Genomic DNA, 23,556 nt, shown 5'->3' with positions numbered 1-23,556 from the left:
TGAATATTATTGAATATATTGAATATTAGAGGAATTACGGTATATAATCTAAAAATGGTAAATATATATTCTGATGAAGTAAGTATACAGTATACACATAAGGTGCAGTGTATACTCTATACTTACTTCAGAGCATATATTTAGCATTTGTAGATATATATTATATATATATATATATATATTTTTTTTTTTTGACCCACTTTTTCTCCTTTTTCTGTGATTTTTCTCCAATCCCAATTTCCTCTCGTGCCAATTCTCCCTCCCCTGTCCTGAGCGATGCTCGCATGTGCCCCCCACTGGCCGGTCGTAGGGAGGATAGAAGCCCATCACATGTCCCCTCCGATACATGTGGAGGCAGCCAGTCACTTCTTTTCACCTGCCAGCGCGGACTCTCATTGGCGAGGTGTAACGTGTGGGAGGCTCACACTGCCCCCGCCATTTCCTGTCTTTGCTGTGCAGGTGCCCTGACCGACCTGTAGGAGTCGCTGTTTACAACGACCAGATTACCACCCATCGACTCCCCTCCCACTGAATCTGCCAATTGAGTCAGTATGATGGCCAGCCCAAGCCGGAGGCAACGCTGACAGCCGGATTCGATACCGGTGTCTCTTGCGTTGGTGACAAGCGCAATGTCCGCTGCGCCACCCGCCCTCATATTATATATATATTGTAACTATATTTATTGTAGGAAGTAAGTATTGTAGGTAAGTAGGAAATGGGGCCAGGGGGGCAAAATACTGAACATACCCTTTTAAGGAAAATATTGCTCATATCATCTACCAAGTGACTAGAGTAGACAACAGTGTGATAAAGTCGAGATTCTGGCCTGCAAATCCACTACTATCTCATTAAACACTGTGCCAAGTTAGCTTTTGAAGCACAGACACACACATGCCGAGGGAGAGAGATAAGCTCACAAGTGTTCTGTTAGCTAAAAGTCCATAACGTTCATTCCCAAAAACATTGGTCCTCATTCTCGAAACGGACATACGTAAAAGTTACCAAAGAATTCCTCCGTAACTCGATTTGGCATTCTCGAATGGCTTCGTATTGGAAATTCGTGGAAATTCGTCGATTTATGTAGGATTTACGAACTCGAAAAGGCAATCGTAAGTCGGACAGACCGGTGTGTGCCCGTGTTTTCAACAGCTTTCTCTGGGACAAGTCATTGGGGATTGCCGATACTACAAACATCGTGGAATTAAATAAGTATAATGATAATAAATACGACGATGTTTGTATCATTAACATTTACGTTTTGCATTTATAGTCCTGACTCAATGAGGCATCGTGAGCATTACACACTGCAAACTAAATAAATAAGAACTAAACCGATCACTGCGTATATTGCTATTGTATAGTGGAATATACTGTGTTAATATGCTATATACTGTCTTCTTCTCTATGATATTATTTATTGTTGGTTTGATGTATTCCTATTTGTAACGCGACTATTTGAAAGTGACAGCGCTGAGAGGGCTTGGGCAGGGAGATCTGTCTGACACGCGAGTCCAATGAATGAGCCTAGGGCTGGGCGATATGGAAAAAAATCATATCGCGATAACGATATGATAATGTTATCATATTTCTCTATCGATAATTATCGAAATTGTTATAATTATATATATATATATTTTTTTTAAACAACAGATGTATGTTTATTTTGCAGCAATTATTTGTCATTGCCGCCATCTTTAGTGTTACATCCCCTCACACTCCAGTTCTCAGGCTGCAGCTGGTTTAAAAGCGAAAGTAAACCGGCTTCTCTGCTGGCTGTGGCTCCAGGGGAGTTGAACAGTTCTGGCTCTGCTAGTTTATTTTCGATCTTTTGGCGCTTTTTTGGTGGACAAACCACCGCACATGTGCACCGTGACTCGTGACTGGAGTCTAGTTCTGCTAGCACACATAGCCTACTGTGTACAGACTCAAACTGTATTTTAAATTAAGTTTCAAGTTTCTTTAATAGTTGTCATACAGAAGTACAGAATACTTTTATACAAAATGCTTCTTACTGTTACGCTCCAGAGACTGTGCTAGACAAGATACGTATCAATAACATAGTATAGCATGTAAATTAGAAGTAGAAAATGAGGTCACAGTGTTCAGTATAGACATATGTACAATGTTCGATGCAGAATAGACGTAACTGAGTTACCATATAATATACAATACTATGCAGTGTACTAATATACAATACTATATAGTGCAAAGCAGAAATGGGATGAGGTACAATTTAGGTACAATTTACAGTAAGGTGTACGAGTTGTAGTGCAATCCTTTATCAATAAATATAAAGTGTGGGGAGTGGGTGCTACAGTGTGTTTGTTTAAAGTGAGTGTGTGCTATAAAGTGTGGGGAGTGGGTGCTACAGTGTGTTTGTTTAAAGTGAGTGTGTGCATGTGGATGTGTGTGCTATGTGCGTTTGATGGTTGTTGTGTAGTGTTCATTGTTCGTTGAGCAGCCTGATGGCCTGGGGATAGAAGCTTCTTCTGAGTCTTTCTGTGCTCGCCTTGAGACTCCGGTATCGCTTGCCTGACCGCAGCAGTTCAAAGAGGCAGTTGTTCGGGTGACTGGAGTCCTTAATGATTCTCTTAGCCTTGCCCCTGCACCGCTTGTTGTAAATGTTCTGGAGGGTGGGGAGCCCCCCTCCAATTGTGCGTTCGGCTGAACACGTCACTCTTTGTAGTCTGCTTCGGTCTTGTGCAGTGCTATTCCCAAACCAGGAGGTGATGTTGCCAGTCAGGATGCTCTCTATTGTACATGAGTAGAAGTTCTTAAGGATCTTCTGACTGACTTGGAACTTCCTTAGGCGCCTGAGTAAGTAGAGGCGTTGTCGTGCCTTCTTCACACCACTGTCAATGTGTGTGGTCCATGTCAAGTCCTCTGATATGTAGGCTCCGAGGTACTTAAAGCTGTTCACTCTCTCAACCGGTGCCCCGTCGATGCTGAGGGGGCTGTAGTCCTTGACCCCCGACCTTCTGAAGTCCACAATCATCTCTTGTTTTGCTGACGTTCAGGGAGAGGCTGTTTTCCTGGCACCATCCCGCCAGGACCTTGACCTCATCCAGGTAGGCCCTCTCGTCGTTTGCAGAGATCAGGCCCACCACCACTGTGTCGTCAGCAAATTTGATGATTGTGTTGCTACTCCGCTGAGCCACACAGTCGTGTGTGTACAGGGAGTAGAGGAGGGGACTCAGAACACAGCCCTGGGGGGCCCCTATGTTGAGGGTGATGGATGAGGTGCAGTTGCCTGCTCTCACCACCTGGGGTCTGCCCGTCAGGAAGTCCAAGACCCACTGGCAGAGGTCATAGTTCAAGCCCAGGTCCCTGAGCTTGGCTATGAGTTTGGAGGGGACTATGGTATTGAATGCCGAGCTGTAGTCGATGAATAGCATTCTCACATAGTTCCCCTTCCTCTTGTCCAGGTGTGATGCTGCTGTGTGCAGCACATGGGCTATGGCGTCCTCCGTGGACCTGTTGGGGCGGTATGCAAATTGCAGGGGGTCCATGTTGATGGGGAGGGAGGAGCAGATGTAGCCCTTTACTAGCTTCTCAAAGCACTTCATGGCTATGGAGGTGAGAGCTACAGGGCGGTAGTCGTTGAGGCAAGCAGGCTTGGATTTCTTGGGTACAGGGATAATAGTGGACTTCTTCAGGCAGGTGGGGATGACAGCCTGTTCTAAGGAATTAGAAAGCAAACAAAATAAATGGACAAGAGAAAAATAAATCTCAATTTGGTCAGTATTGTCATTTGGACAAGCAAAGCCATTACTTTAAGTTGCAGGCAAGAAAGACAAGTCTGTCCACTGTCTCTGGTTTTAAAACGGCCCTGTTGCAGGTAAAAAAAATAAAATCGTTTTTTTTTTTTTTCGATATTCGATATAGATTATTAAAATATATAGCGATATTTATCGTTATCGTTATATCGCCCAGCCCTAAATGAGCCTGAGTCTGTAGCTGCAATTCAATGGTGTTTATTTTGCTTTTGGTTACATGCTCTTGTGGATGGTATGGATTTCGATGGTAAATGAGTAACGTAGCGCGGTCAACAGAAATATAGGCACCCTGCCTCACCCTCTCTCTGTAACAAACAGAGTGGTTCCCAGCCACAGGTGATATCAATTATCCAGACAGACACACCCACCACCACTGGTGACAAATTACATACACCTCCCTGCTCCCACACTATTGCTAGAACTAAATAAATGTGTGGAGAAACGGCTTTGTGATTAAGTGTTTTTCATGATCAATCAATCAATACATAATAATACTAAAAAGGAGTGAGGGGGGGGGAGTAATGTTAGGAGTGTGGGCTGGGGGGGGAGTAATGTCAGGAGTGAGAGCTGGGGGGGGGGGGTAATGTTGGCTGGGGGGGGAGTGATGTTAGGAGTGAGGGCTGGGGGGCGAGTAATGTTAGGAGTGAGGGCTGGGGGGGAGTGATGTTAGGAATGAGGGCTGGGGGGGAGTTATGTTAGGAATGAGGGCTGGGGGGGAGTGATGTTAGGAGTGAGGGCTGGGGGGGAGTGAGGGCTGGGGGGGGAGTGATGTTAGGAGTGAGGGCTGGGGGGGGAGTGATGTTAGGAGTGAGGGCTGGGGGGGAGTGATGTTAGGAGTGAGGGCTGGGGGGAGTGATGTTAGGAGTGAGGGCTGGGGGGAGTGATGTTAGGAGTGAGGGCTGGGGGGGAGTGATGTTAGGAGTGAGGGCTGGGGGGAGTGATGTTAGGAGTGAGGGATGGGGGGGGGGGGGGTAATGTTAGGGCTCGGAGGGAGTGATGTTAGGAGTGAGGGCTGGGGGGGAGTGAGGGCTCGGGGGGAGTGATGTTAGGAGTGAGGGCTGGGGGGGGAGTGATGTTAGGAGTGAGGGCTGGGGGGGAGTGAGGGCTGGAGTGAGGGCTGGAGGGGAGTGAGGGCTGGGGGGGGAGTGATGTTAGGAGTGAGGGCTGGGGGGGGAGTGATGTTAGGAGTGAGGGCTGGGGGGGAGTGATGTTAGGAGTGAGGGATGGGGGGGGGGGGGGGGGGGGGGTAATGTTAGGGCTCGGAGGGAGTGATGTTAGGAGTGAGGGCTGGAGACGCCCTGTAAGCGAACTTACCAGTAGCAAATCTGGTTGAAGGCTTGCTACCATTACAATTCCCAACTAACATTATTCTCACTAAAACACTGGAATCAATCTAATTATACAGACTGTACCTTTTTCTTTCGGGTGTTACATCCAGCATTGACTCATCTCCCACTGTTCCACAGCACCCACTGACGTCTGCCTGTAGACTGGTGACATGGCCACAAGGGGGAGCTCTAACATCATTCCACAGCAGCCACACTGACTAGGCTGCCTGCATCTCTTTGTTTATCTGCCTCGTGAGCTCAGGCATGATGTACAACATTTTGATTAATGGCTAAACGCCACTGGTCAGATTTCCCCAAGTTCATCTGCAGAGTCACTGGTGCATGTTATCACCTTGCATAACCAGAGCTACAGAGATGTCAAATCACATCCCAAATACCACTATTCTTGAGGTATTCTTTGTAGGGCTGCCCTCTCTTTTTCGACCACGATCTTGTAACAATGTTAGTCGATCAGTAGATTTTTACTGTATGCGTCTCTCCACGCTGAATGAGGTATGATGAGGTGATGGTGGCCGGTCGTCTGGTAATCAGAAGGTTAGGGACAGTGGCTCAGGAGGTAGAGCGGTCGTCTGGTAATCAGAAGGTTAGGGACAGTGGCTCAGGAGGTAGAGCGGTCGTCTGGTAATCAGAAGGTTAGGGAGTAGGGCTGCACAATTAATCGGAAAAAAAATTGCGATCTTGATTCATAGACCTACTGTATGCGATCTCATTTCTAAATTATAACTAAAAAAATGTAAAAAAAAAAAAAAACTTTTTACTTCACTTTTTTAAATGATGACGAAAAATATGAATCGTGTGAGAAAATCGTAATCTCAATTCTTAGAGGAAAAAAATCCTGATTCACATTTTAGCAAGAATCGTGCAGCCCTATTAGGGAGTAGGGTTAGACAGTGGCTCAGGAGATCGAGCGGTCATCTGGTAATCAGAATATTAGGGGGTAGGTTTAGACGGTGGCTCAGGAGGTAGAGCGGTCGTCTGGTAATCAGAAGGGTAGGGTTAGACAGTGGCTCAGGAGATGGGGCGGTTGAGCAGGTTGGCAGTGGCACCTTGCATGGTTGCCTCCACCATCGGTGTGAGTGAATGGGTGAATGTGAGGCACTAGTTGTAAAGCGCTATATGAAGGCAGTCTATTTTCCATTTATTTGTACCTTATTTTCAGAAAAATTATGAGATCATCTCCGGTAAGCAATATATTTAAAGGGGAACTATTTTACAATTTCTTTCACTATTTGGGCACTTTGACACACAATTCCTGTGAGTCTATGGAACACCTCTGTAAGGTTTTTTTCATTTTTTTTTAATTATTTTGTATTTCTAATCAAGTAGGTACTCAAAAACTGCATTTTTCTACCTCAAGATCTTAAGCCGTTTTGAGGCTGGGCTCCAACCACTGTGTGGCCTGGTGCCAACTGCCACATCAACTGCCACATTATTATGCAGCTGAGAAATCTCTGACATCACAGATATGCACATTTTCAGATGACTCAGTTCAGTGAGGGTGAATATTGTGAGAGGAGAATTGGAAGAATGCGCCAATATGAGAATTGGAGACATAGATCCTATTAATATAAGTCCACATAGCTAGGAAACAATGCTAAACACTGAAAAAGGCCATTTATAAGATAGTTCCCCTTTAAAGAGGTCTTTCTCAATGATTGCATGTTGGAAGCAACATTCTACTGATTTGTTTAAAAATGGTTGACTATTAGTGGACTATGAATTTCTGCAGTCGAGGATGGTCCTAATGAATTTTTATTTAGCAGACGGTTCCATCTAGATCAGGGGTTCTCAAACTGTTTTATACCACAACCCCATTTTATTTAGGAATTCTTTTGGCGACCCCACACTTAATGTATCGTGTAATTTCAACGTGGAAATAAGGAATATCAAAATAAAAGCGCACGTTGTTGAACTTGATCATGCCTATTTATTAGAAAATGAAATTACAGCACTATGCTATCAATGAAATTAATGAATATTATCAACAGACTTGTTTCTGTACACACATTTATAAAACGAGGCATATTTAGCCAAAATATGTTGCCAGAACATTAAAAAAATAAAAATATTCGTTCACATGCGCTTTGGCGGAGGCGGATATCCGCTTATACTCTGAGGCGAGATCTGTATTTATTTTGTATTAATGTCCCGCCTCATAGAGGTATGTTGATGCGAAGGGGACAAGCTTTCTCAGCGCAGCATTACACAACACTGGATACTCGTTCCGGACTGATATCCAGAACATTGCAAGGGCCTGTCCAGTGAACTTGACTGATCATTGAGCGCCTCCTGCTCAGACAGTGCGAGGCCTGCTGCGTCATGCGTAATGAACGGATCTTTGATCCAGTTGTCCAAATTGTCCGCTTTCTTTTTCCGAAATTGTACAATGAGCTATTCTAGTGGCTACAGATGATGGGCTTCAAATAATCTTTTGCAACATTCTGTTCCTACAAAAAGCCACCAAGCAGAGTAAATACCCCCAAATCTCCGCTGATTATCCTGGAGTGCCACTAATGGAGTTTCTTAATCCAGTTCTTCATTTTAGCTGCAAGTCCAAACGGGTCTGTGTCCCGACCTTGTAGTCCCAGATTCAACGCATTGATGCAGTCAAAGATGTTGGCTAGATATGCCAGCTAGAGTAGATACAGTATGCCAGCTGTGCCAGCCATTCATTATCAGCACATTTCTCTGCCAATGGGTTGTTTTTGTCTGTAAGGAAAATCTGCTTCTTCTCTGAGTTCCAAAAGGCGATTTAAAACTTTGCCGCGAGATAGCCACCTCACTTCAGTGTGGTATAGCAGCTGGTTATGCGCAGAGCCCATTTCATCGCGGCCAACCAGCACCACTTCTGACAACAAACCTATCCATTGCGAGTCCAGGTTACACACAAAATACCAGATGTGGCCTCCGCGATTATACATGCGCAGGATGTAGTGAGATGTGTATTGAAATACTGTGTGTCGGCCTCCGTTGATGAAGGGGCGAGACATGGCAAATACACACAGCTGCCAGGTGACTCGTTGGTCTTTCTCATGATTTTATTAAAAAATATATATAATTCAACCCGTGACCCCACTTTGGGTCGCAACCCGTAGTTTGAGAACCAATGATCTAGAGTGACTTCCAACAAGCTGGTCCTTTTCCACGTTCCCTAAATGGTATTCCCATTTCCCATTCCAGAATCCCAGTGTTTATCCCGTCTTCTCTTCTTCTCTTCTCAGGAGAAAGAATGGAGGGAGGAGGTTTTGGAGACAGGCTTCCAGGACAAGGTATTCCTATCGGAGCTAATACTCACAATGCTCTACCAGCTGGTCTATGAAGACTTACAGTTCATCCTAGCATGAGTCATTATTCTTCTTCATTATTGATTTATAAATGGCTGCTTGTTTTCTCTCTGTTCTCTGTTCTCTGTCTCTGTCTCTGTCTGTCTGTCTCCTAGGTTGACTCCAGATTAAAGTCTCTGAGTGCCATGTTTAGAGTCAAGAACCCAGACAAGTAGGTCTCCAACACACACACACACACACACACACACACACACACACACACACACACACACATACACACACACACACACATACACACACACACACACACACACACACACACACACACACACACACACACACACACACACACACGCGCACACAAAATAACCCTTACTCCAATGAGGTCCATTGAAGCTTTTATAACATTGTGTGTGTATGTGTGTGTGTGTTCTAGGAGATTCACAGATCTGAAGCACTACAGTGATGAACTCAGTACAGTCGTCTCTCAGCTGCTCAGAGTCAGAGCGGTTAGTAAGAACACACACACACACATACACAGATACATACACACACAGATACATACACACACACATGCACACACACACGCACATACACACATGCATAGATACATACGCACACACACACGCGCGCACACACACACACACACACACACACACACACACACACACGCATGTCCCAACTACTCAAGAGTCAGAGAACTTAGTAAGAACAGGCACACACATGGTCTAACTGCTCAGGGTGGGGGCCCATGCTTCCACCTAGGGGCGTTTCCAGGGTATCTCCACAGCTCAATGGTGAGTAATGTTCAGAGGAAACGTACACCTCTCCAAAGATGTAACTGTGCTCACTGCTCAGTGCTACGCGGCAGGTACTTTACACCAGGCGTGGGTGTGAAGAAGCAGCTAATGTAGTCCACGGGTGTAACCAAACGTATTGTTCAAATCAAATAAAAAATATTTGTAAGGCCCGACAACACACGTTAATGTCCCCATGGGCCGGACACGTCTTCTTTAAACAAGTCAAGGAGAAACATGACAATAAATCAAGAACAAAACAAAAACTTGTAAAAAAAATTATAAATAAAATAAATGCAACACTCCCAGACATACCCCACGCAAAGGTAAGGAAAGACTCACTAAAACCTAGCAATAGGAAAAAATGCACCACAGGCAATGTGGAGAAGAGAAACCTTAGAAGGGCCATTCAAGGGGGGGTCTCCCTTCTTAGATGTCGGTGATTAGGGATGGGTACCGAATTCGTTACTTTTGAGGTACCGAACCGAAACACGTCGGTACTACCGAGTATCGATTCAAGTGAGATACCGTTTTTTTTTTTTTTTTTTTTTTTTTTTTTTTTTCATGTCAACGTTCACACGCACAATATATGCTTACCTAGGATTTGACTTGATTCAACAACAAAGCAGTCGGAGCAATGGCAAGCCGAAAACTGTCGAAATTGTAGTTATTTGAAGTTTGGATTTTTTTTTTACGACTGAGGTAGGTAAATTACATTTCTTGAGACTAAAGTACCAAAAAAAGGTACCGTTGGGTACCGGTATCGATTCACAGGTACCGGTACCGTATCGGTTCAAATGTGAAAGGTACCCATCCCTATCGGTGATAGTAGTGTTGCAGTAAAACAGGCGAAACAGTTGGTAAGCATGCACTCATATGCATAATGAAACATTACTTTTACTCTTTTCATACTCTCTGCATTGTAGTCTATTCTATGCTCATTTTAATACTATATCTATTTTTGTCCATCTTATGTCTATTTTACTACTTTGAAGCAACAATGTATGAAAGGTGTTATACAAATAAAGTCTTATTAATTATTATTATTATTATTATTATTATTATTATTATTATTATTATTATACTAATAATAAGGATGTAACAGGTTAAGATATCTAACCTTAACCTCTATTGTTTCCTGTCCGGGCTCTCTCCCCATATTAAGCTTTGGGACACAAATGATATATTAATATCAAGTTCTAATCACTCCCCTTGTTCCGACAGCAGAACTGTGAATGCCGGCACCCCAGAAACTCACTGCTGACTAAAGTCTGTCTCGGCCTCAACGGGGAATGCCACACAAATTAAGAATATGTTATTTCCTAGGAAAGTTCAATCAGTGTTCGTGAACATGAGCTACTCTCTTGTGAAGCCAGGAACCAGAGAAGTACGACTCAAAACAAAAACCTGGAGCTGCTCCAGTGAATGGGAGAGTGATTTTGTGGTCCCACAGGATGTTTGTTTGAGTTTTTAATATCCAAATGAGCTTTATTCTATAGTAGTGTTCTCAGTTCTGAAACAGAAAATGTACCCGTATACTCGGAGCATTCTCTGTGTCACCTATTACACCCCCCCCCTGCTGCACCCTGTTCCTGTAAATGCCCACAGTTCCTCCAACTCGGGGCTTCTGTTGGTTTGTTTAGTTTACATCATGTACCGTTAGTTTAGAGACCTATTGATGTCACTGTGTCCTAGTTCAGGGAAGCACCTTGTGTCGGATACTGGGCTGAGTGAAACAGGGTGTTGGTGGGCTGGGGGCAATATGGCCAAATAGCAGTTATTGTGCTTTGTTTTTACGGTATAGCGATATTTGATAGTATTTTGTCTTCCAGTATAGTTTACCATATGATATTTTTTACATCATTATGTTGTAATACGGTTGTCGTGGTGATATTTTATTCAAAATGGTCTAACGGAATCCTGTTTAACCTTTTTTCAACACTACTGCAAAGGAAGCATATTATGATTAACTTAAAAATATACACTGTGTATATATATATTTTTTTTTATTACAATATGTATAGTATCGTCGTCGATGGTATACTGTAGTAAACTGTAGGATCCATGATGCTATACCTTCATATTAGGTTTACCCCCAACCCCCCCCCCCCCCCCACATCTACAGTTTAATGCTTACAGGGCCACTTCACCCAAACACACATGCTGATTAATATTAAGTGTCCCTTTTTAAATGTGCTGAATCAGAATAGTACTTGATGCTGATAATCTGAATGCATAGCGTCAGTGGAAGGTACTGGTATATTAGTATCCTAGGTTGACTGTTATGAGGCGAGTCAGGTTTCAAGGAGGTGAATATGCTCATTGGGCTGATGATGTAGATGCAACACTCTAGAATGTTTGTTCATTGCCTGACCGTCCATCTATCTCTCTCTCTTTTCTAGCTCTTTGATGTTGCGATATAAACACTTTCAGATTCAACTTTATTGTTGCATCTTTGTCATATTCTCATACAATAAAGAGTAGTGATGCACGATATATCGGCCGCCGATATAATATCGGCCGATATGGCAGTTTTTTACACATCGGTATTGGTCCGATATCAAGATAGGGCAGATATTTTTTTTTTTTTTTTACATGTTTTGGCCTTAAATAGTTTCAAAATATCAGTCATTTCTGAAAATAAGTTACAAAAGTAAAAAAAAGTATGCGTTTTGGAAAATAGCTCTTTATTTGATTATCATAAAAAAGTGTTTTCTATACAGAGATATCGACATCGGTAAATATCGGTATCGGCCAGAACAGCAATATTAATATCGGTTATCGGTATCGGCCACAATTTTCACATCGGTGCATCACTAATAAAGAGCAACATTCTTGGGTCTTGCCCCCTCCACCTACAGCATGGCAATAAAATACACAATAGAACAATACAAAACACAATAGAAACCAGCATAATAGTGATGTATGCGAAAGTGACAGTGCTCATTGTGGTTGATATAAAATGTGTACAGTAGAATAAAATTGACGTTAAAAATACTTAAAATACTAAATACATACTGTAAATACACACAATAAAATCTGAATGACTAAATAGTGTTCATGAGTCTGATGGCTTGATGATAGTATGAGTCCTTGAGCCTGTTGGACCTGGCCCTGAGTCTGCGCTAACGCCTCCCGGAAGGCAACATTTGGAACAGGCTGTTGTTGGGATGGCTGGGGTCTTTAATGATCTTCTGGGCCTTGCTGATGCTATAAATGTTATAAATGTCCTGTATGCAGGGAAGCTCACAGGACTTTGACAGGTCCCCAACACAAAGAAGGAGCGTTAGGGATGTAACTGTGGTTCTATGAATCCTGGATGACCGCCACAGGCAGCGCATAACACTGAATATCTTTCATCTCTCACACGCATGCGGGTCGAGAACTTATGCCAACAAAGTCAGGCGTGACCTAGAGAGTATAACTGCCGTTGTCGCCTGGGGGAGACCGCTCCTACGGAATCTTCTCGGGAGTCAGCGAGATTCTGAGTGATCGAGAACTGTGGCGTTCATCCAGGATTCATGAAATCACATTACAAATGACAACTCTATTTCACATTCTATTTCATCCTTCCCACAGAGACGCACAGAGTGAGCCCTCCCCGTCTACACAATACAGCCAAAGCGTTCCCACTGCTACTGCACTATGAGAGGCACATTCTGAAAACTCCCAGAAGATACTGTAGTGCTTCTTCTGCATTACTGGCACTTAGTGGAAAGAGTGATGGGGATCTGTAACCGCATTACAGAATGGATCAAAGCCTCTAGGTGGCGGTATACACTAGGGGTGTGGACATTTCTCGATTCTAAGATGCATCGCGATGCGGACGTGGATGCAGTGACAGAATATAATCGATTATTATAGCCTACTAACGTTGATGTGTGACTTTAGGCTCATAGCGCACAATTACGCATATAACTTAGAACAATTTGCGCAAAATTGCTGCGGTAAAATGGTTAGTAAAAGTTAGATGTACGTAGTACCTACATACTGCTCACAGGAGTCTTCAATAACGTTTGGATGCTAATCCGTTTTGTGAATCCATTTGTTGAAACAACATCTTTGTTGGCAGACAGCTCCTGCTATCTTCTCCTTACATACAAAGCTCTAAATGGACAGGGACCTAGCTACATCGCCAACACTTTAATAAATTACACACCAGCAAGAACACTGCGATCATCAGCTGCTGGACTACTAGAGGCTCCCAGAAGCAGTCAAAAGAGGATCGGTAATGCAGCCTTTATCAACTATGCCCCAAAACTATGGAACAAACTACCCCAAAACATCAGGGAAGCCAACTCGCTAGACATCTTTAAAAGACAGCTTAAAACCTATCTCTTTGCTCAGGCATTTCACTGATAGATATCTGCTACCACCTAGTGGCAAGAGGAAACATCAGGGATATCCTGACACAACTTGTATTTATTCTTACCCTGCCTACTCTTTTACACTGCCTATCAAATTCATGTGTCGGTTATTGCACTTTTTACTTCTTACTGATGACTATTTTTAAACTGAATCATTTTAAACTATTCTTATTATTTGCTAGATCCAAATGTGAAACACTGATTATTTATGACTATTTTTAAACTGAATCATTTTATTCTTATTATTTGCTAGATCCAAATGTGAAACACTGTGATTATTTGTTCATGAATTACAGGAGTATTACTGAATAGAGAGCCTATTAGGATGCTAGATCCTAATGTGAAACACTGTGATTTGCCATATCTTGCTATGCTCGCTCATGCCTGTATTTTTTATGTCCGTTCTATTTTATAATTTTTTGACTATTTTTAAACTGAATCATTTTAAACTATTTTTACTATTTGTGTTACTGAAAACTGTAAGCGGAGAGCCTATTGGGATGCTAGATCCTAATGTGAAACACTGTGATTCTACCTGTCTATCTTTTTATGCTCGCTTATGCCTGTATTTTTTGCTGTTGTGAAGCACTTTGAACTGCAACCTCTGTATGAAAAGTGCTATACAAATAAAGTTATTATTATTATCTTAGCGTTCATCACTGCATACAACTTGGTTGAATCCAAAGGTCCATTCAGAAACTTTGTATTATGAAATAAGACATTAGGCGATATCTGTGAATATTCCTATGCCTTGGTCTGTGTTCAGCTGACACTGTTGACACGCCCACTAGGCAAAGCTAGTGCTCAGGTCATGCATCCACTCAACTCATAGAAAATACAGAATCAGGCTATTCTAAAAGTATTGATACTAATAAAATGAGAGTATTGAACCATTTTTAACAGCTGGGTAACGAGATACATTTCTAGTATCTGTATCATGCAACACTAGTAAAGACATTTATTTTGACATTCTGATTTAAGAACTTTCTAAATTAAAGTAAATTGATCTGACTGCTTGTATTAATTGATGAAAAAGTAGCCATTGTGCAGTAATATAGATTATAAAATTTAGGATGTAATATATTATTGAGCTGCATCATAGAATTGAATTGTGGACAGCTGAATCATAATCTAATCGTGAGGCAAGTGAAGATTCACAGCTCTAGTATATACACATGAGAACAGTCAATCACCCGCACATGTTCACATGGCGGCGGGCCACGAGGAACAGGATCTTTTGGAAAGTGCTCACTCACTCTCTCTGATCCTTCCTGCCTGCCAGAGGCACTTCATAACACTGGGTGACTCATAACAACAGAGTCACAAGGAATCCTGAGTATCTGCTGTGCCACTGCCTGCCCTTCACCAAAGTACTGGCATTACAACTGGAGTTGGTCCCCTGGCGCTGTGGCCGCCCAAAATAAGAGTTAGGATGGGTCAAATGCAGCGGACAGGTTTCCCCAACAGGGATTATAAAGTATAACCTAACTTAATCTGACCTAACCTAACCTCATTATAAAATGAATGGGGAGCCTATTATTAAGTGACGGTATACACATGAGAACAGTCACCTCTGCACATCTTGTAGAAGAAGGTCATCTGACTCACATGGCACCGAGCCACGGGGAACAGGATCGTTCACACTCTGATGTATCTCTCTGATCCTTCCTGCCTGCCAGAGGCAGTTCATAACACTGGATGACTCATAACAACAGAGTCACAGGGAATCCTGAGTACCTGCTGTACCTCCATAGAGATGAAGCAGATGGACTCCTTTTAAATGGACGGTGATAACCTGTGGAATGTGCTGGTGATGCCTGTGAGGCCGCAGCACATGTCGCCTCCCGGGGCACCTCTCTCAGGGCTGCCCACCTCTCTCAGGGCTGCTGCTCACCTCTCTCAGGGCTGCCCACCCCTCTCTGGGCTGCCCACCTCTCTCAGGGCTGCCCACCTCTCTCAGGGCTGCCCACCTCAGGGCTGCCCACCCCACCTCTCTCAGGGCTGCCCACCTCTCTCAGGGCTGCCCACCTCAGGGCTGCCCACTCCACCTCTCTCAGGGCTGCCCACCTCTCTCAGGGCTGCTGCCCACCTCTCTCAGGGCTGCTGCTCACCTCTCTCAGGGCTGCCCACCTCTCTCAGGGCTGCTGCCCACCTCTCTCAGGGCTGCTGCCCACCTCTCTCAGGGCTGCTCACCTCTCTCAGGGCTGCTGCTCACCTCTCTCAGGGCTGCTGCCCACCTCTCTCAGGGCTGCTGCCCACCTCTCTCAGGGCTGCTGCCCACCTCTCTCAGGGCTGCTGCCCACCTCTCTCAGGGCTGCTGCTCACCTCTCTCAGTGCTGCTGCCCACCTCTCTCAGGGCTGCTGCCCACCTCTCTCAGGGCTGCCCACCTCTCTCAGGGCTGCTGCCCACCTCTCTCAGGGCTGCTGCCCACCCCTCTCAGGGCTGCTGCCCACCTCTCTCAGGGCTGCCCACCTCTCTCAGGGCTGCTGCCCACCTCTCTCAGGGCTGCCCACCTCTCTCAGGACTGCTGCCCACCTCTCTCAGGGCTGCTGCTCACCTCTCTCAGGGCTGCCCACCCCTCTCAGGGCTGCCCACCTCTCTCAGGGCTGCCCACCTCTCTCAGGGCTGCTGCCCACCAAGTGAAGGGACTCCTGGTAGAAGTGGCACTTTACCCTGGATAGTAGGGATAGGACTAGTCTCTTCATGTACGTGGGAAATAATTGTGTTGATCTGAATGTGTTGAAAGCTGCCATGGTAATTGATGTCAGGCTGCTATTCCAATTCTTCATTTTCTCATGACTCATTTTCCATAATCTGGTTTGGTGCTATTATTTATGGTTTGGTGCTGCTATTTAAGTTCTTGTAAAATTCAATATAGAATCTAAATGTAAGACTATTATTTAGTGGCCTTGATCTATCTTGATATTTGTCCTGATATTATTGTTCGCTTATTGTCTTTCATGATGAGGTTGAACTATTACTAACATCGACAATGCACACAATGTTCCAGGATGGTCAGCTGTCATTCACTTGTTACTACTGACTCATCCAGGATGGCCAGCTGGAAGGTGAGCTTGACATCAGTGTGCAAATCTGTCCACCTGAGGCCACTGTCACCGGCACAAATCACCTTTTTCTTTGCATTGAGACCTCCGCAATGAGACCCGCGCTGGAGCCCTCGGGCGCCCAGGGGACAACGATGACGACACGGATACTGGTAGCAGATACTGGTAGCAGATACTAGGCTGGCGGTTATCAAGTGAGTCAGGTTTCGAGGAGGTGCACTGGGCCGACGTGGATCCAGCCATCTAGAATGTTTGTTCGGCTCCTGATTGGCTGCCTTACTTTCTTTCTCTGTCGTATCTCTTTGCTGTTGGAATGAAGACACTTCTGATTAGTCCCAACGGAAATGTTTTGTTGTGTTGTTGTTTACTCTGTATTATAGACACCACCCTTCTCTCAATTGTCAGCTATACTCCAAACAGCCATCTTGTGTAGGGCACTGTTACACCATGCTATACTCCAAACAGCCATCTTGTAGGGCACTGTTACACCATATTGAATCCTGTACCCTATAGGGGTGTGGACATTTCTCGATTCTAAGATGTATTGCAATGCGGACGTGGACAATTCTGCATAACGGAACATAATCGATAATTTTTTTACTATTTTTTTTACTCTCTTGCTAGCTTTTATGTTCTTTTAAAATGTAGCGCTTTGGGATTTGCTCCACAACTATAAAGCGCCCTACAAATCAAATATATTATTATTATTATTGTATTATTAAAGCTAGTGCTCTGGTCATGCATCCACTCAACTCATAGAAAATACAGCACCAGGCTATTCTAAAAGTATTGATACTGATACTAATAAAAAGTATTGAACCGTTTTTAAACAGCTGGGTATCGAGATTCCTTTCTAGTATCTGTATCATGCAACACTAGTAAAGACGTTTATTTTGACATTCTGATTTAAAAACGTTCTAAATAAAACTAAATTGATCTGACTGCTTGTATTAATTGATGAAAAAGTAGCCATGTGCAGTAATATAGATTATAAAATCGAGGATGTAATATATTATTGAGATGCATCGTAGAATCGAATCGTGGACAGCTGAAAAGTAATCGAATCGTGAGGCCAGTGAAGATTCACAACTCTAGTACCCTAGGCAGGGGTTCTCAACCTTTCTGCTGCCAAGGGCACCCCTGTGTTCAATAAAATATTCCAGGGCACCCCTACATACGATAAAGACTTTTCCGGTCCTGTCTTTTTTGCTACAATGATGACAAAAGTGCTTGCTTTCAAAATAATGTTTATTTAAGAAACCGGGAAACACATTTGTGTGTATATGCAGGCTATATAATGCATTATTAACAGGTGTTTCAGGTCTAAATGGCTTAGTACTGTTGACATTACACTGCTTGTAGTAGTAAATCAAATAGCATATTTCTTTAAATAAAATTACAGAAAATGATCACTAAAGTGCTATCTGTTGCAGCTGCACACTTTTCCATAAAAATAGCATATTTGGATAAGTGTGACTATTTCTCAAACTGAAAATCATGTATTTTTTTTAAATACAGAAAAGGACCACTAAAGTGCTATCTGTTGCAGCTTCACTGTTCTCTATTAAAAATAGCATATTTGGATAAGTTTGACCATTTCTCAAAAACAGAAAATCATGTATTTTTTTTAAATACAGAAAAGGATCACCAAGTTACCATTTCTCAAAAAATATAAATAAATACAGAAAATAAGCACTCGTTCACTCAGTGGACATTTCTAGCTCAATGCGAGGTCTGCTGCTGCTGGCTAATAATACGGTCAATACGTGGGGAGATCTTTGACAAGGCAACATGTATGTCATCCTCAAGGCTCAACTTGGCCCTATATTTTGTTTTCAGAGCTGTCATGGATGAAAAGCCAGCTTCACACAGATATGTGGTGCTGAATGGTATCAACACCTTAACTGCTGCATCATGAGATACTTGGTACTCAGCACCACACTCTGAAACTAGCTCTCCAGGTGGTATCAGATGAGATTTCAATGAGTTCTTCCAAGAGTTTGGATGGAGATGTGTCAGGAAGCTTTGTCTCAATGTTGTCTGTAAAGGTTTTTTTTTTATCCAGAGTAACTTGGTGATCCTTTTCTGTGTTTTATTATTAAATAATGATTTTCAGATTTTGAGAAATGGTCAAACTGATCCAAATATGGTATTTTCATGGAAAACAGTGCAGCTGCAACAGATAGCACTTTAGTGATAATTGTCTGTAATCCAAAAAGAATAATAATAATTTTTTTATTTTATTTTTTTTATAAATCTCAAGGCACCCCTGGCAGCTCTCTGCGGCACCCCTGTTGAGAACTGCTGCCCTAGAGCGTCTGCTCAAATACCTGAAGTATAATTCCTGAGTATGTCTTTAACTCTCTCTCTTTAATCTCAGATCTACTTTACACTCTTTATCTTTCAGGGAATTTTGCCCCCAGCAGTTTAAACCTCCAGAAATAATCAAAACTGTTACCCACATGTTTCGGGTGCGGGTTTCTATGTTTTCTAGCTCTTTGTTGGCTGCCTAAATAACCATTTAAATAAAACCGTACCCCCACTCCCCCCCACCCACCCCATTATAAATCTAGAATACCTATTATGTGACTATCGAAAAAAATATAAATCACCATAAAATCTCACTGATTAACATAATATTTTAACGAGATCTTTTCTGCAAGCTTGTCACGCTCTCGTTGGCCCGGTCTCGTTTCTCTTGCCCTTCCAGTGTCCGCATTCCAAAGGCTTGCTGTTGCTTCTCCTTGTGATTTGTACACTCCTGCTAAAATGAGAAGCCCAATGTAGGCTTGCAAGTGGGTCCCATTCAACTCCTTCCAACTGTCGCAGAACACACACATCCCTGCTAAATTCGTCATCTGAAGTATATCCTTCTTAATTGATGGTGTTATGAAGAGCTTGAATGTTGACTTTATGTCTTGTACATGGCTGACAGCGTATCTGGTGGGGCCTGGAACCATTTTTACGACATTAGCAGCACTAAGCCTACCTTGTTGTTCAAGTGGGGAGTGGGACCATGATAACACACACACACAGAAAGGGCGAATGGCTTATAGCAGACTTAATGATTTTATAATATTTCAGCTAATAAAGTTAAATGTTTATTATCATCAACTATCTAGTTAGTTTTCCTAGTGTAACGTTTGGCTACTTAAAATTATTGAACGTAGAGAGAGAGAGAAGGAGGGAGGAAGAGAGAGGCAGAGAGATGGGCTCAGCCCTTTCCTCACTATTGGAACTCGAAACTGATGTCGCGGAGTGTGAGCGTGCCCAGGGTTCATTTAGCGTTAACAGCTAACGTTTTTTACCGTGACGTGGGCATAAAGGAATGGCGAGGACACAAAGCATGTTAGACCCGTTGCTCGCAGACTTTTCACTGCACATATAAACGGTGCGACACACGAGAGGAGTTATCACAGGGCTGTGAACGCAGGGCTGAATATATAGATATCTTAGCTTCTAGAGAAGAGTTGTCACAGGGCTGTCGAACACAGGGCTGAATAGCTAGATGACATGGCTATTACAATCGAATGTCCGCGCTGGTCTGTCTATTATGAAATGACAAGTGCGCGTCATTGAAGGTCCATGCTGGTCTGTCTATTTTGAAATGACAATTGCACGTCATTGAAGGTCCGTTCTGGTCTGTCTATTATCAAATGACAATTGTGTGTCATTGGAATTCTGATTATTTTCTAACTGGGCGGGTCTGTCTGAAATGTGGCACCGGTTGATCTAACACGTGAATCGATACTCTGTAGTACAAATGTCATTCGGTCAGTACCCTTAAAAGTACAGAGTTTGTGTAAAGTTAATGTAATGGTTAGATTATGTTAGATTAGGGCCCTAAAGCAGAGGGAGGTTTTTTTTAAGATTATAAATGTGCATGTAATAGTCTCATCAATGTCATCCTAAGCACTCAAAACAAATATGTGTAAAATGGGGAAATGTTTATGTTCCTGTTGGTTGTCAGTTAAGGCCATGGGTAGGTAGGGAATTTATTTTATTTTTTATTTTATTTAATTTTTTCTTATGGCGACTATGGATAGTAGGGATGCACCGATGTGAAAATTTGCCACCGATACCGATTGTTCAACTAACACAATCGGCCGATACCGATATTTGTGACAAAAAAATATATATTATAATTTGGAAAGAAGTGACCCAGCAATTATCAAATCTCTTAACTCTGAATATACCTGTACACCCCTCTGTATTACTGTTGAATGATGTTTTTGAGTGTGCAGTACCTATACAGCTAAAGAGATTGGTTTTATCTGGTATCACAGCGGCTAAAAAGCTGATAGCATCACGATGGTTTCAACCGGAAAAAATGTGCTGGAAGGTCTGGATTCTTACATATCTCGATGTGATTTATCTAGAAATATCTACAGCAAGAATTTTGGGTCTCAGTGAATCCAAAATTACAATGTGGTTAGAAGTGGTGGAGAGAATAAAAGCTAGCATATAATTGTAGTGCCTGGTTAGGAGTGAATGATAATGGATGGATTATCCAAGGCGGGGCCCGGGGGGGGGGGGGGGGGGGAGCGAGAGCATATGTATGTAGGGTATTAGATAGCAGGTATTAGGTGTATATCTTGTATAAGACATTTATTTAAATGGTGATTTCATTGGATGTGCACTGTTAATTAATGCTTGTATATCTAATTTTATGTTGTCATGTTTGTTTATGTGTTTGTTTAAAAAATAATAAAAAAATAAAATACAAAAAAATATATATATTATAAATTTTTCTTTTATGAAACTACGGTCTCTAAATGTTTTGATGAATTGAAAATGGAGGACCCTTATGTAAAAAAGCCTAAAGTCTTTTTCTGGTCTTCATCCTCCAGTCCACTGAGCTGTACTGTATTGTACGCATTCTGCAATCTGTTAATAAAGTTTTCAATCAATCAGACAAATGTATAGAAAAGCTTTTATTATAACCATATAACAAAAAATTATATTATTGTTTATGAAAATGTTTTAGCCCTATGCTTGACTATTATTTTAGGCATGGCAACAAATAAAATAATAATAATAAAATGAATAAATAAAATATTAAATAAATAAATGGGCTACACGTCTCTCTTTTTGTGTTACAAATTGTGCTCACCGATATGAACATAGGCCTCTTTACTTACTTAAAAAAAGGAAACATCAAGAAATATGTTTATGGTATTAATTCCACCATGCCATGTGTGTTTTTATTTTATAATGCTCATGAGTCATGATTATTGCTGAAGGCCGAGTCATACAATACTCACTGACTTTTATAACCTAACAGACTAACTTGTCTTGCTCAAGACTTGTTTATGAGTTTTAATAAGAGCGCACTATCTCTCAACCAAAGCAATGCAGGTAGACGACAACAGAACAATTTTGATTGACAGTCGATTCTGCCAATTACGTCACACCGCTTGCACCCGCCTCTGCTGTTCTTACCACCAATCGGCAAGCGCTTATTCGTTTTTTATTTCCGGGAAGTCCGCCATTGATCTGAACCACAACAAACCTAACGGCACTAATAACTTTTTTTTTTGATCAAATTTTTTTATTATTAATTACATGAAACAAGACAACACATTAACCACAATCACAATACACAGAACTTCACAGGAAAATAACAAAAACAATAATAATACAGAAATAACAATTTATAAATTATAAAGACAAAAACAAAAGAAAATAGAGTTCAACCTTTTTAAATTTTAAATTTCAAGGTTTCAAGGGGGGCTATCTAATAAATGACCAAATAGTGAAGAAATAGCTAAATAGCTGCCCCCCAATAAAATCCCCAGTTAAATTCAAGACATAACAAAAGACAAGACGGACAAGACATTTCCTCCTCCCCCTCCCATGAGACCGCCCGACTCCCCCGAACAAGCACCCCAACCCCGCTCAGCCGCACACGGCGGTCCTGACCTTCTCAGCTGCTGCGAACCACAGGTCAATCCCAGCCTGCCCTACCCCAATCACCCGCGCCGTGGATATCTCAAGATAAATCACATCCAACAGTGTTAGGGACCAGTTAATCACTGTGAGCTTCTCAGGCTCCTTCCACCTCAATGCTATTAGCTTCTTCGCTGCTGTGACGCCCGCTAGGACAACCCTTTTCAGTTGTACGGACGCGGGTAGTGTTGTTATATCGTTCAGGAGTAGCGTAACAGCTGTGAATGGGATAGTTAAGCCACACAGATCTGAAAGTTTGTCCGTTATTGACCTCCAGAAGTGGGCCACTGGTGGGCAATCCCAATACATATGCATATAAGTGCCAGTGGCCTTTTGAGAGCACAAAGTGCACCGAGAGTCGGTTATCAGTCCCATAGCAAATAACTTCCTAGGTGTAAGATAGGTCCTATGAATATAATTAAATTTAATTTGCTGGTGATTGGGGTTGCGGGAAGACAATGCCACATTTGCCCAAACATCATCCCAGTCAAACTCGGGGTCCAACTCCGGGATATCCACACGCCAGATTGTATCCAATGATACATTTTTATACGTGGATTGAATTAAGAGCGTATAAAAGTCTGAGACAAACCCTCTGGAGGTCGACCTGTCCACTATGAGCCTGAGGAAGGGGTGTGGGTGCAAAGCTTGAGCCCACGGCACGCCATGCGCCCTCAGCGCTGACCTTAGTTGAAGGTAAAGAAAGAAGGACTCGCCGGGAAGATCATAAAATTCTCTTAAGTCCTGAAACGCACGGAGGCCGTTCTTATCATAAATATCCTCCAGAGTATGAACTCCCCTCCTCTGCCATTGAGGAATATTAACCGGCTTGTGCCCAACAAGTAATTGCTGGTTATTAAAAATCGGAGAGTCCAGGTGCCATGGGCATTTAACCCCACACGACTTCTGTACATTACGCCACGTTTGGATCACGTGAGTTATGATCGGTCCATACCTCAGCCGGCATT

At 42.7% G+C, this 23,556-nt stretch overlaps 1 protein-coding gene across 2 annotated transcripts in view; it reads left to right on the top strand.

Moving 5' to 3' along the window:
- The window catches only part of LOC311227920 (sorting nexin-4-like), a 69,900-nt gene that overhangs the window by 27,465 nt on the left and 18,879 nt on the right, over positions 1-23,556 (top strand). For both annotated transcript variants that reach the window (XM_084313780.1, XM_084313781.1), the window contains 3 exons: positions 8,347-8,394; positions 8,565-8,620; positions 8,846-8,918. In XM_084313780.1, coding sequence (XP_084169906.1) covers positions 8,347-8,394; positions 8,565-8,620; positions 8,846-8,918 — 177 coding nt within the window. The remainder of the gene's footprint in view (positions 1-8,346; positions 8,395-8,564; positions 8,621-8,845; positions 8,919-23,556) is intronic.

This window comes from Notolepis coatsorum (genome assembly GCF_963971535.1).
Source record: "Notolepis coatsorum genome assembly, chromosome: 5".
NCBI classification, from domain to species: Eukaryota; Metazoa; Chordata; class Actinopteri; order Aulopiformes; family Paralepididae; genus Notolepis; species Notolepis coatsorum.
Note: the sequence above shows the minus strand (reverse complement) of the source record. Positions and strands in the feature narration are given on the sequence as shown.